This window comes from Elgaria multicarinata, chromosome 7 (genome assembly GCF_023053635.1).
Source record: "Elgaria multicarinata webbii isolate HBS135686 ecotype San Diego chromosome 7, rElgMul1.1.pri, whole genome shotgun sequence".
NCBI classification, from domain to species: Eukaryota; Metazoa; Chordata; class Lepidosauria; order Squamata; family Anguidae; genus Elgaria; species Elgaria multicarinata.
Window position 1 is genome coordinate 59085205 of NC_086177.1, and position 14227 is coordinate 59099431.

The 14227-nt window shown below is 42.3% G+C and overlaps 1 protein-coding gene across 1 annotated transcript in view; it reads left to right on the forward strand.

Moving 5' to 3' along the window:
* The first annotated feature begins 10178 nt into the window (after positions 1–10178).
* Positions 10179–14227, forward strand: part of TAF4B (TATA-box binding protein associated factor 4b) — a 58546-nt gene continuing 54497 nt past the window's right edge. Inside the window, exons 1-4 of the mRNA XM_063129829.1 lie at positions 10179–10312; positions 12278–12382; positions 13531–13713; positions 13806–13928. Coding sequence (XP_062985899.1) covers positions 10199–10312; positions 12278–12382; positions 13531–13713; positions 13806–13928 — 525 coding nt within the window. The 5' untranslated portion in view covers positions 10179–10198. The remainder of the gene's footprint in view (positions 10313–12277; positions 12383–13530; positions 13714–13805; positions 13929–14227) is intronic.

A 14227-nucleotide genomic window follows, 5' to 3' on the forward strand; every position in this document is an offset into this window, starting at 1 on the left:
CCTTATTGCCATTCTCCGAGCTTCCCTTGGGGTAGGCACCTGGAGGAGGACCTTAGATGTTGAGCGCAGTGTATGGGTAGGTTCATGTCGGGAGAGGCGTTCCATCAGGTATTGTGGTCCCAGGCCATGTAAGGCTTTATAGGTTAAAACCAGCACCTTGAATTGGGCTCGGAAACATAGAATCATAGAATCATAGAATAGCAGAGTTGGAAGGGGCCTACAAGGCCATCGAGTCCAACCCCCTGCTCAATGCAGGAATCCACCCTAAAGCATCCCTGACAGATGCTTGTCCAGCTGCCTCTTGAATGCCTCTAGTGTGGGAGAGCCCACAACCTCCCTAGGTAGCTGATTCCATTGTCGCACTGCTCTAACAGTCAGGAAGTTTTTCCTGATGTCCAGCCGGAATCTGGCTTCCTTTAACTTGAGCCCGTTATTCCGTGTCCTGCACTCTGGGAGGATCGAGAAGAGATCCTGGCCCTCCTCTGTGTGACAACCTTTTAAGTATTTGAAGAGTGCTATCATGTCTCCCCTCAATCTTCTCTTCTCCAGGCTAAACATGCCCAGTTCTTTCAGTCTCTCTTCATAGGGCTTTGTTTCTAGACCTCTGATCATCCTGGTTGCCCTCTTCTGAACACGCTCCAGCTTGTCTGCGTCCTTCTTGAATTGTGGAGCCCAGAACTGGACGCAATACTCTAGATGAGGCCTAACCAGGGCCGAATAGAGAGGAACCAGTACCTCACGTGATTTGGAAGCTATACTTCTATTAATGCAGCCCAAAATAGCATTTGCCTTTCTTGCAGCCATATCGCACTGTTGGCTCATATTCAGCTTGTGATCTACAACAATTCCAAGATCTTTCTCGTTTGTAGTATTGCTGAGCCAAGTGTCCCCCATCTTGTAACTGTGCATTTGGTTTCTATTCCCTAAATGTAGAACTTGGCATTTATCCCTATTAAATTTCATTCTGTTGTTTTCAGCCCAGCACTCCAGCCTATCAAGATCACTTTGAAGTTTGTTTCTGTCTTCCAGGGTATTAGCTATCCCACCCAATTTTGTGTCATCTGCAAATTTGATCAGCGTTCCCTGCACCTCCTCGTCCAAATCATTAATAAAAATGTTGAAAAGCACTGGGCCCAGGACTGAGCCCTGCGGCACCCCACTCGTTGCCTCTCCCCAGTTTGAGAAGGTTCCATTGATAAGTACTCTTTGAGTCCGATTCTGTAGCCAACTGTGGATCCACCTAATAGTTGTTCCATCTAGCCCACTTTTAGCTAGTTTGTTAATCAGAATGTCATGTGGTACTTTGTCAAAAGCTTTGTTGAAGTCAAGATATATGACGTCCACAGCATTCCCACAGTCCACAAGGGAGGTTATCCTATCAAAAAATGAGATCAAATTAGTCTGACAGGATTTGTTCCTGACAAATCCATGTTGGCTTCTAGTAATCACTGCATTGATTTCAAGGTGTTTACAGATTGACTTCTTTATAATCTGCTCCAGAATTTTCCCAGGGATGGATGTCAGACTGACTGGTCTGTAGTTCCCAGGTTCCTCCTTTTTGCCCTTTTTGAAGATAGGGACAACGTTAGCCCTCCTCCAGTCATCCGGCACCTCACCCGTCTTCCATGATTTTGCAAAGATAATAGACAAAGGTTCTGAGAGTTCTTCCGCTAGCTCCTTCATTACTCTTGGATGCAGTTCATCGGGCCCTGGAGATTTGAACTCATTCAAGGAAATTAGGTGTTCTTTGACCATTTGTTTATCAATCTCAAACTGCAATCCTGCCCCCTCAACTTCTGCTTCACTTTTTCCAGGGGGGTCATAGACCCGCTTTTGGGAGAAGACCGAGGCAAAGTAGGAATTGAGCACTTCAGCCTTTTCTTTGTCATCTGTTATCAATTTGCCATCCTCATTAAGCAGTTGAACCACCATTTCTTTCCTCTGTCTTTTACTACTCACGTATCTGAAGAAAGCCTTTTTATTGCTTTTAGCATCCCTCGCTAATCTCAGCTCATTCACAGCTTTAGCCTTCCTGACGCCATTTCGGCACTTCTGCGCCACTTGTCTGTACTCTTCTTTTGTAGCCTGGCCTTCCTTCCACTTCCTATATGTATCCCTTTTTGTTTTCAGTTCATCAATAAGCTTTTTGTGGAGCCACATTGGTTTCCTCTGTTGTCTTCTATCTTTTCTCCTTGTTGGAATTGTTTGTAACTGTGCCTTTAAAATTTCATTTTTTAGATACTCCCACCCATCCTGCACTCCTTTTCTCTTTAGGCTCCCTTGCCACGGGACCTTACTTATTATAGTTCTGAGTTTATTAAAATCAGCTTTCCTAAAATCCAGAGTACGTGTATGGCTACGCTCGACTTTTGTCTCCTTCATAATCAAGAATTCAAGTATGACGTGGTCACTTTCCCCCAGAGTTCCCGTAACTGCCACTTTATCCACTAAGTCATCCCTATTGGTCAATAACAAGTCAAGGATTGCCGATCCTCTAGTTCCTTCCACCACTTTCTGTAGGAGAAAGTTATCACCCATACATGTCAGGAATTTCTTGGAAGGGCCGCTTTTGGCAGTAATGGTCTCCCAACAGATATCAGGGTAATTGAAGTCCCCCATCACTACTACATCACACTTCCTTGAAACACTGGTAATTTGTTTCTCAAAAGTTTCGTCCTCGTCTTCTCCTTGATTGGGTGGTCGGTAGTAGACTCCGATTATCATATTCTTTTTATTCCTAGTCCCATTTATTTTAATCCAGACGCTCTCGACGGGGCTCCCAATCTCATCCGCCTGTATTTCTGTGCAGGGATAGGTATTTTTAACATATAGTGCAACTCCACCTCCCTTTCTATTTCTTCTGTTCTTTTTGAACAAGTTATATCCTTCAATTGCTATATTCCAGTCATGGGAGTCATCCCACCAAGTTTCAGTTATACCTATCAAGTCATATAGGCAGCCAATGCAAGCTGGCCAGAGTCGGTCTTATATGCTCGAACCTTCTGGTTCCAGATATCGATCTGGTCGCTGCATTTTGCACAAGCTGCAGCTTCTGAACTGACTTCCATCTGTAGACAACCATCTGTCAGGGATGCTTTAGGGTGGAATCCTGCATTGAGCAGGGGGTTGGACTTGATGGCCTTGTAGGCCCCTTCCAACTCTGCTATTCTATTATTCAAAGGCTGCCCCACGTAGAGGGCATTCCAGTAATCTAATTTGGAAGTTACCAGAGCATAGACAACTGAAGCTAGGTTATCCCTGTCCAGATAAGGGCATAGCTGGGCCACCAACCAAAGCTGGTAGAAGGCACTCCGTGTCACTGAGACCACCTGGGCCTCAAGTGACAGAGATAATTCTAGGAGAACCCCCAAGCTACGAACCTGCAAATTGGATCATAGTCTGCTTTATCTCTGCTAAGGCTTGCTGATGACAAGCTACTGTTGCTGTATACATATCACAGTATCAAACTTGATTTAAAAAGGGGTTGGTGCACTAAGGCCAGACCGTACTGAGGCTGTTGACACAACATGCTAACCCAAACTTTGGGTTAGCATATTTTCTGAACCCAGGACATTTTCTGCAGGGTGGCTTGTTAACTATGCAGTGTGGCTTATTTTTCTTGATCCCATGATTGCTTGTTGTGTTGTTCAGGGTGGTTTACAAGCCATACTGCATGGTTAGCAGTCTACCCTGTGAAAAAATGTCTTCGAGTCAAACAACACATTAACCTATGGTTCAACAACAGCCCACACTCAGCCATTGAGTGTGGATTAGCACGCTGTGCAAATCCAGTCACTGGGTCAGACAATTGTTCTGTTTATCCTAATGCTGTCTGTATTGGTTGGTAGTGGCTCTCTAAGATCTTGGGCATAGATTGCTTGGCCCTGCAAGCTGAGATCTGATTGAAGATCTCACAGATTGAATTTATGGGTGTTTGCATGCAAAGATAGCTCTAAGCAGGGGATAGAGAAAGAAACAACATTCTAAAATTTGGCTATGTGTTGCCGTGAGATCTGCAGTTTAGAGAGAGGCTTAGCCGAAAAATGTAAATTTGCAATCTGAATGAGTCAGTGGTAGATTTTGCTGGCATTAGATTACACCTTTCAGTGCATCTACATATGCTTAATGCAGAACTTGAAAGCTTGCATATTTCTGTGGCATTTGGGTTGGTCCTAATAAAGTTATTGGCCAACTGTAGATTTTAGTTATTTTTCTTTCCTCCTGTGCTAGCAAAGCTCCACAGATTGTGGTTGTTTCAGTTCAACAGTAGAATTCCAGGCAGGTGTTGAAATCCAACTGTGTATAGTGGATATGCACATGAGCATGGGATAAATACTTAAGTTTCATGAAGACAAGGACAGTTGTTAGTTTTGCCATTAGATGGCAGTGTTGTACAATCTTCCTTTGTTTAGAAAACAGAATCATAATAGCTGTTACTCTGGTTAGGCTGTGTGCCTTAGTCTAAGGGCATTTTGACACACTACACTAAAAGTGCCTCTGGGCCTTTTAGGCAGCCTATATACACATGTGAATGTCAATGTAGGATAGAGAGCAGGAAAAAAAGGTCTTTATAAAGCTGCCTTGTATTCTAACCTATGTGGTTCTTACATTTTTTTATTGTATACAGTAAAAGAGAATTCCTGCAACCTAATTCTATGCATACTTAAGTCAGAACATGCACAGTAAAGCTTGCAGCTTTAGATCGGCAAATAACAATCATGCATCAGGCTCCAATGTGGTCTTCTGCTTTGCTGATGCTCTTCTCCCCTTCCTTCTATTCTATATTTCCTACTGTAGAGTCCCATTTCTGTCGTTGTCAGGCCTGTTTCCCTTAGTGGGGGAAGGAGTTTCAGGCTATTAATCAGAATCAGATTCTGAAATAGAAGAAACAGGACTAGAAATGTACCAGCCTATACAGGAAGCGGAGGAGGAGATTTTCCCACGCTCTTCACCAGCCAGGGATGAATCTTCACCAGGCCTTGTCAGTGAAAATGTTAACTCAGAGTTTGTGGGAACTCAGTAATCCTCAGAGCGGGAAGGGACTTCAGAGTTGGCCTATCCCAGAGTCTGCCGCAAGTAGAGATGTGAAATTTCCAGAAATTTTGAAGCCATGGAAAAAACCCGTTTTTTCCGGGGGGGAAACGGAAATTTTCGGAAAAATTGAAATAATGCAACATTAGCACTTTTTACAGATTGAAAGTATCTTAGTTACTTTAGGAACATAAAATGTAATTATGTCCAAGTTGGTTTGGCATAAAACTATTACATTTGGTATATTAAAAGTAGTGTATTCAAACAATTATTACAATTTTCATTAACTTTTTTTACTTTTTTTTTTGGAACAAAAGGAGCTACAAGCTCCTGAACTGTTAGGAACTCCTGAACTGTAAGGAACCTCTTTGGTTCTGCCAGTTTATGAGGAGCAGGCAAAAAACAGTTTTAAAAAACAACTGAAGAAACCACCAACATTAGTAACAAAGAAAATTATGTCTCCTCTAGTCCTCCAGTGTCAAGACATAAAGCTCCCATTCCCATAAAAAGAACTGAGAAAAATTGGGGGGGGGGGAACCAAGATTCAATGAATATGCATGAAATTTAATCAGACTCATTTTCTGACCTATAGCTATCAATATTAGTTTCAGTCTCTGCTTCAGTGGCAGTGCCCCCTAGAGGCAGAAATGCATCTTCCGCTTGCATTTGAGAGTTGTAGTCTCCATTTGCAACCTAGGACTTGCTTGTCCTTGGTGCACAGACATTGTAATAATCTGATACTGTAAGTTTTTAGAAATCATTTGGAGAAGTAAATATCTGAACACCTCGTCTTAAACATTTTATTCATCATACTAAAATAAACATCCTGTAATCCGTTTTTTCTTCATTTTTTAAAATTTTTCCAATTTTTCGGGGGAAAACCCCCAAAAAGGCTAAGGAAAAAAACGGGGAAAACCCAGTTTTTTTCTGAATTTTTCCGTTTTTTCCCCTGGGCGTTCACATCTCTAGCCGCAAGTTCAAATGGGCAGAGCTAAGAGAAGGTGAGTGGCAATTGGCTCGGCTAGCTTCTCACCAAAGGCTTCTTCAGAGGAATCCTCCCTGAAGTTAAAGGGACTCAGAGAAATGACTTTCCCTTTTGTTGAAAGGACAATTGTCTTGCTTAGATAGCCAAGTTTTAGCCTAGAGGACCATTCCCAGTGTTTAAGCTCTCTTCAGGTGCGAAGAGAAGAGATGTTTATTTGCTGAATAAAGCTTTGTGGATTACTTGGCAGATCTTATTGTCTCGCACTGTAGCGGGAAGGCTTGGAAGCATGACAATTTCACGTGCTATTCCCGCATGCTCAACAACCTCCCTCGTTTCTGCTCTGTTCTTCTCTCCACTGCTGCAGTCACCATGTCATGTGTGACCTAACCTATCCATCCTTCCTCCCAGCTTGTCCCAGATATTTCTCTCCTCATGTTTGAGACTGCTAGCTGTACATTTTACCAGTTTTGGTCAGTAGATGAGAGAAACTATGAGGCCACCCGCCAGTATCCCCTCAGATTCCTAACAGGAAGCAAAGTGTTGAATGTTTGAGGTGTCGTCCCCCCCACCAACACACAGACAGTTCATGGTGTGTTCGAAAGAAGAATCTCTGCTTGGGGGCTGTAGCTCAGTGATAGAGCACATCCCTGGGCCATCTCCGGGCATGGAGGAAAAATTCTTACCTGAAACCGTGGAGAGTCATTGCCAGTCAGTGTGGACAATACTGGGCTAGATGGACCAAGGGTCTGACCCAGTATAAGGGCACTTCCTCTGTTCCTATGACATCCCACTCACACTACTGATAAACAGGTTTTGAAAATTCATGTGTTCCATAGCTGGTTTGACCAGAAGTGATGATTAAACAGACGGAATGTGAATACGTTGTGGGAATCACTTTCAGCTTTCTCTTCCCAATCTGATTTCTTCCGGATGGACTAATGCTCCCACCATCCCTGGCCATTGTTGGCCATTAGGCTGGGGAAGGCTGCTCAAAGTTCTGTGTTTTATTGGTAAACTACTGAAACTTCAAAAACCACCCTGCTCCATAGCTATTGGAAATTGTAGCAAGGGGACATATATCCATCTCCACAGTTTCTCATCCCGTTTTATGACTCTGCTGGGTTGGAAGACTTAATTAGAAATAGAAGTACAGTGTGGGTTAACCATTGCTTCCCCTCCCAAAATTTAGTAGCATGTCGACCAAATCTTCCAGCTGCATGCCATCCCTCCCCAAACAATCAGCCTGGGGTATGCTATATTGATCTAGTGGTTGTTTATCTTGCTTTTGTCAATGGCCGATGTTGCACTGTAATGTGGTTACTGTGCTATAAGTTCAGGAGAGCTTTGGGGAGCAATATTACGCATGTTTAGACAGAAAAAGTCCTACAACTCCAGTTTTCCCCAGGTACCCTGGCTAAACATGCACAGAATTGCTCCCTTAGACTCATAAATGATGTGTTCCATAATGGCTTCTCAACAAATTTTCAATGTGCTTCTATGACCTTGGCAAGCCCATATAAGTAGGAAATGCTAACTGGGGAGCAGTCTGTATGTGCCTATGAAGCATAATACTTTCCTTGCAAATGTTTCTAAAATCATAAATATACGTATGTGAAAGACAAATCAGTATTAAAATGCTAGGTCCGCAGATTGTGTGTCTATAAACAAAAGCCTGGTACGACCACTCAGTGACACTTCTAGAATAGAGTAAATGCCTAAGGCTTAATTCATAAGACTTATTTTGGGATTTGTTTCAAAGCAGGCTGAGTGCTGCCTCCCCCTGCCTTTCTGCAGTTCTTGTGCCGAATGTTAGAGCTGTTCACACATCCAGTAACAATGTGCTAATTAAAAAGCAGTGGTTGAAACAAGGCAAATTAGCAGAACTCTGAAAGTTAATAGCACCTGTTTGTATTGTCTTGGCAACTATGTCTTATGAATAAAGCAATGATGTATAATAACTACTCCCCCCCCCCCTTTTGCCCAAGTGATTTTGTTTCAGTTTTAGGCACTTTCGCAAGGGATGTGAAGAACCCATTTTCCTAATGGATTGGTGATAAATAGCAAGTGCAATATGGGAATAATTCTCTAACTTTGAGCAATAGTCACTGAAATGTCATTGGCCCCATTCAGACGACATGCTAAACCATGCTGCTTAGCCACAAAATGGTTAATGGAATGCTTAACCATGGTTAACAGTGTCATCTGACACACATTTTCCCTAACCATCTGCCCTGTTAACCATTTTGTAGTTAGGCTCACTAACCATGTTGTGCAACATGGTTAGCGGCACTAACCATGGCTAAAAGTGTTGTCTGAGATGTGTCTGTGGTTAAGGAGCAGTGGTTAAGAGTTAAGGCATAGAGCTTCCAGTACAGAGTTGCCTAGCTAGGCGGGGCCGCTCTAGCCAGCGGGCTCTATGGCTGCTCTGGTCTGCTGATTGATACGCTTTCTGCAGCTGCCATTTTGTGTTTTGCATTAGTTTTTTGGAGCGATTTTTGCCCTTCTTAGCAAAGCATGCTTATAGTAGAGCTTTTTATATCCCCGCTTGCAATTTCCCCATACGAAGCATCCGTTTGTCCTACCTTGTTGAAGCGCCATTACACCCCTCAGGTTCTCATTACTGTGGCAGCGCTGCCTGATGACGCAGCTAGTGCAGACGTCCAGGAAGGCTTCTGCCTCCCCTGTGATGACTGTAGAGTTATTGCAGGCATAGCAATGCAGAAAGCAAAGGAACCGCCCAGAGAGCTCCGGCTATTGGGCGGTATAGAAATGTAATAAATAAATAAATAAAGTGCTCCCTAAACGGGGTGATGCATGCATGTAATTGCTGATTTCATTGGTGCCTGCTCTAAATTGATGGCTGTAACTGCCAGGGCTCCTAGCGCTAGGGCTGCTAGGATACAGGGCACATCAGTTGGAGGAATCAGGTGCTTCACTAACTACTTTGTGGTTAGCATGTGGTTAAGGAAAACTTAACCACAAAAGGGTTAAAAGTGTTGTCTGCAAGCATCCCACATGTGGTTAGCAGTAACCACAGCTGAACATGGTTAAGCTAACCGCAAAGCCCAGAGTGTCGTCTGAACCAGGCCAGAAACAGTGATGTGTACTGCATCAGTGAATAGGTGCTGTTCTAAAGATGTGTACAATAGAGCTGTCACTGTTGTTTCACTAGGAAGAAGCTTGTGATGTTCTTCAGGAGGACTGTACTTTCCTCTACTTGAAAATGGTTGTGTGTGGTGTGTCCTAGAGTACAAAGAGCCAATAACCTTTCAATCTGTGTAGGCTATTGTAGTTGGATAGTGTCTGCATAAGCTGTTTTCCCCATGATCCGTCCTGTGTGTTGTTTCAGCTGTTTCAATGTGAACTATATTCTAGTAGTGTCTCTCATAAGGGCTTCATTTTGAGTAGGAGAATCTGCCAGTGAGAAAGACATGTTGTGTATAAATATTGACTCGTGCATAAGTGTTCCATCAGGGTGTTTAATTCCTGTGGTGGTCTTTGTGTGTGGATTGCTCATAGGGGCCTTGCCTGGCAAAGAGCATCAAACTTGAGGTCTCTCCCCTACGAAAACCGGTAGGTGTAAGCCGACCTCAAGAGCACGTGAAGTGCACAGTTCCTTATTGTGACAGTGACATTAGCTTTTGGAGCAATTTAAATGCAGTTGACTATGCTGGGTGTCAAAAACAGGCCAGAAATTCTTGTGAGAGCTGTCTTTAACTGGTGTCAAATTGGTAATAAAGCCGAGCCAATTGTGTTTAATCATACTTCAATAACTGTAGGAGTCTTGAAACATCTTGTTTGCAAGATCTGACTGCAAAGACCCATGAGCAAGCTAATTCCGAATTGGTTTTCTTGTTCTTAAATATGCTTGATGGATTTTTATGAGGTCAAAATATAAGCTACACTTGTCATAACACTAATTGGTGCACTTCAAAAATGTAGTAGTCTGCTGTTTTAAAGAGCAACCCAGAAAGGAAACGTGAAGTGCTGCAATATTTTATTAAGGAAAATGCAGAATATTAAGAATATATTGTTTAGCATGATTCATACTTCAATCAAGCAAACTCAGGCTTGTACACTTGCACTACACATTTTTGGTGAAGAGCAAGGTCTGATGATTAGTGTGTATGTGTTTTTCCCCCTGCAGGAACAGTTCTTGTCAGAAGTAACACTGGTCAGTTGATGTTGGTTTCTCAACAAGCACTAATGCAAGCCCAAAACCAGACCCAAAATAACACAACTGTAAGTTGGTCAATACCTACAAATGCACCTACAGTCAAAATACAGACTGTACAGGTAATTTTATACTATATTTCTAAATACTCTTGCTGCTGTAGATTTTTCATGGTACCTGGATTAGTATAGTATCATTTTCATGGATATAGGCTTGTGAATGAGTGGATCTAGTCTAGATGTAGGATTCCTTTGCATTTCTATTGACACCGTTTGTAGGGAGGAGCAGTTGTGTTTTTAATTGTGTGTGTGTTTAATGCATTTGTTTTATTACTATTTTAATCAAGTTTTATTTGCGATTGTAAGCCACCTTGGTTGCCATTTTTCTTGGTAGAAAGGCAGATTACAAATAAAACAAACAAACAAATCCTTTGAAAACAAACTTTAAAGGGAGGGCTTAGTTTAAGGGTCTTCGGTTCCTGCCTTTTCAAAAATGCTTTCTTCCATACAAGCAGATAAAAACATGTATTCATAGTTGTAGTCCTAGATGCCATTTAGCCATAACATCTCTACTTTGCCTACCTTTAAACATGAAACCTCCACTTCTTGCATTGCCAGCTCCAGGTTTTGGTGGGCCCACCCTCAGTAGCCCCCCTCATCAGTGAGTCTGTTTTCTTGCTGCCACGGTCGCAAACTGTTCTTACTCCTCATCCTTTCCCATCATTGCTCCTACTTGCTTGCTTAGCGGGAAAAAACAACAACTAATGAGCTAGCAGGGAACGGCATCTCCTTCTCCTCTTTCTCACCACCACCATTGTCTGGGCAGAGTGAGAGGCAGGTGAACAAGCAGGTTGCAACGGTGAAGAGGAAGGGCAAGTCCAGGGGGCTTGTAGCGTCACCAACCTCAGTGACGTCTAGTATCAAACTTCTTTTTCACTGCCACCACCCTGTTCTTTATCTTCTAAAAGAATGAGGGAATAATAAAGCTTTTGTGTGTGAGTGTGTGTACGTATTGTCTACCTGAAGTAACGCAAATGACCGAGCAGATGTGGTTGTTAAACAAAATAAGAACAAAGTTTATTCATATAGAAAAAGATTTTAAATGATACTTTAAGATTATTCTACTTCATCCACATACATCTCTCAACCTCCCAGGGAATACTAACCATCTCCAAATCTTATAATCTCGCTTTCCTAATACTATCTTGAAACAAACCTCTACTAAACCTCACTCACTCCTGTCCTCACTAACTCCTTAACCTTCTCTCCACTAACTCGGACTGACTCTTCTAACTCTCCTTAACTAACTTCCAAAACTGTCAAACTGTCCTCTCGCTCCCCCTCCTCTCTCTCCGTTCAAATCAACCAACCAATCAGACGACACCATTCTAATTCCCCCTTCCCACTTACTTACCATTTCCTGAAAATAAAAGCATTGGCTGCAGCAAATCCAAACCTGAACCAAACTCTTAAATATCCACATACAAAGAATAGCACCATTTATCATTTTGTCACAGGGCTCTTGTCAGTGGGCCCGGGCTGGGTTGTGGGCCCTTGGCAGGTGCTCAACTATACCTACTCTTGACGTCGGCCCTGGTTACTTGCCATGTATCACGATACTCAACTGCATCCATTTAGATCTTCCTAGCATTCCTGGTGGTTCTGCATGGGCAGTTGGGAGTCCATTCAAAGTAGAGCCTTCAGTTTATTAGCTCCCTGTCTGTGGAACTCTCTGCCTGTTGATATTAGGCAAGCACCAACGTTGATTTGCATTTAGTGCCACTTCTTTTATTTAAACAAGCCTTCCCTGACTGACCAGACATGGTTTTATTAGCATAATTTGATTTTAAATATTTTAATTTTGTTTTTAATACATATCCCCCTCTATAGTTCACCGCATGGGAATCTTATTAGATATAGCACAATATAAATATCCTTTAAATAGATAAATTTGGCTTTGTCACAACTTTCAAGTATGTTAGGAAAAATAACTGTATGTGTTTCTTAGTAAGGTGTATTTGACTATTTACCTGACATTTTATTTTAATCTGTTTATTTATAATATCTGTTCTCTTGTCTTTCTGAAAGAATTCTGGAACTCAGGTATTTAAAGTACTAGCAGCTCCTGTTAAAACAGTGTCTCGGACAACTCATTCCATTACCTCTACTGTTAAGAAGCCTGCTATAATCCAGGTATGACTTTACCTTATTTTCTGGCATTTAATCTTCTAGCTGTTAAATAGTTTTATTATAGTGGTTCACAGATCTAACAAAATGGTAGTGGTATAAATATGCTGTTCTAGCTCCATTTTTTTTTTACTCATATGGAAAGATGCACTTGCCAGTGAGGAACAGGGAAGCTTTTTCTTAGTCACCAGATGCAAAACAACCTATGTCAATACCTGCTGTACCAGATCAGTTTAGAGATCAGTATTGGCCAGTCCCTGTCTATAGTGGTAACTTCTTTCTGAATTCTTTGTGGAGTCTGGAGCAATAAAGGGGTCAGCCTCATCAGTAATGTTGGATCCACTGTTTTTGGTAGCTGAGGGAAATGTGCAGAGCTTTACTTTTAATCTTCGACATGTGTAGATTTCCCTGTGTATGTAGTAACGGTGATACACTACTTCTGTAATGTTCTGTTTATCTGTTTGCCGTCACCTGAACTACTTAGCTGTTGTCAGTGGGAAAGATTGTTGGAAAGCTGAGCATTAGAGGAAGCCAGTGCTTGGTTTGGGGACAATGTTGAGCCTTGGGGGTAGTGAGCCTTCAGAAACCTCTTCCCATTAAAGAACAGCATTGTGGGTGTTGGAGAACACAACAAGACCTCTGTGATATGAATACCCAGCAGAGCAGTTCCCTCCGTTGCTCAGTGCGCCCGGCTGACTAGGGAATACCTCGCTCTGACACAGCTGTGGCTCTGTGTAGCTGAAGGAAGCAAGGGCCTGAGGTAACTGGAGCACACACAATGCAGTAAAATGGGGAGAAGGTGAAGAAGCCTAAATGAGGTGTGGAGGAAGTAGGCCATCCTAGATGTGTTTTCAAAGTGTGCTTAAATACATAGAGAGAAGGGGGGGGGGTTGCTGGACTGCCCCCAAGGGAAGAGTTCCAAAGTAGGGCCACTGCAGAAAAGGGCTGTCTTTGGCACTCACTTTCATACACAACCTTTCTGGATATTTCTGTGAGAGATCAATAAGACATTAAACTTGAATAATCTGGGAGATAAGCCATATTATGCAGCTTTATAGAAGCATAACATGGCTTGAATGAATGTAGCAGCAGCTTTTGTATTATTCTTGAGAGAAATGAAATTAGCAAGTTAAATAATACTTTATTTCTTTCAGTCAGTAGCCACAACAAATAGTATTGCCACAGTTACGACGGCGAAGTCTTTGATTACGGGGCCATCAGCAAAGCCTCTTGCTTCTGATACTTCTGTACTATCTATCCCTTCTGATAGTTCTGTACTATCTGTTGTTCCAAAACCAGTTCCCAACACTGAAGGCAACCAAACCAGCAATTCTACAGTAAGTGCCAAATAGATAAAGATCGCATACCTACTTCAGAACAATTGAGTAGGATGCATTAATTTACTCTCTTGCTCTTGATGTTTTGGCAGGAAATGCTGGAAAACGTGAAAAAGTGCAAGAACTTTCTAGGAACGCTAATAAAACTGGCATGCAGTGGGCCTCAAGCACCTGAAATGGGGCAGAATGTGAAGAACCTGGTACAAAGTCTGTTGGTAAAAGTTCATCTGCAAGTATTTTTGCCGTAATCCTAAATACTTGGAAGTAGTTTCATTGGGACTTCAGCTGTGCACAGGCTTACAATGTTTTGACTGGAGTTGTCAAAACTCATTGCCCATCTTCACACACCTGTCTTCAGTCCTTAGTGTGACATAGAAGGGAGCAATTCAGTAATGTCAGGCTGAATGACTGAATCATTCCCAGTTTATGGTATCTGGCTTATTATAATATCAGAAGGGGATTTTATAGGTCCACGCAACTCTTGCCTTTGGCTGCCTAGTTTATCAGTGACTTA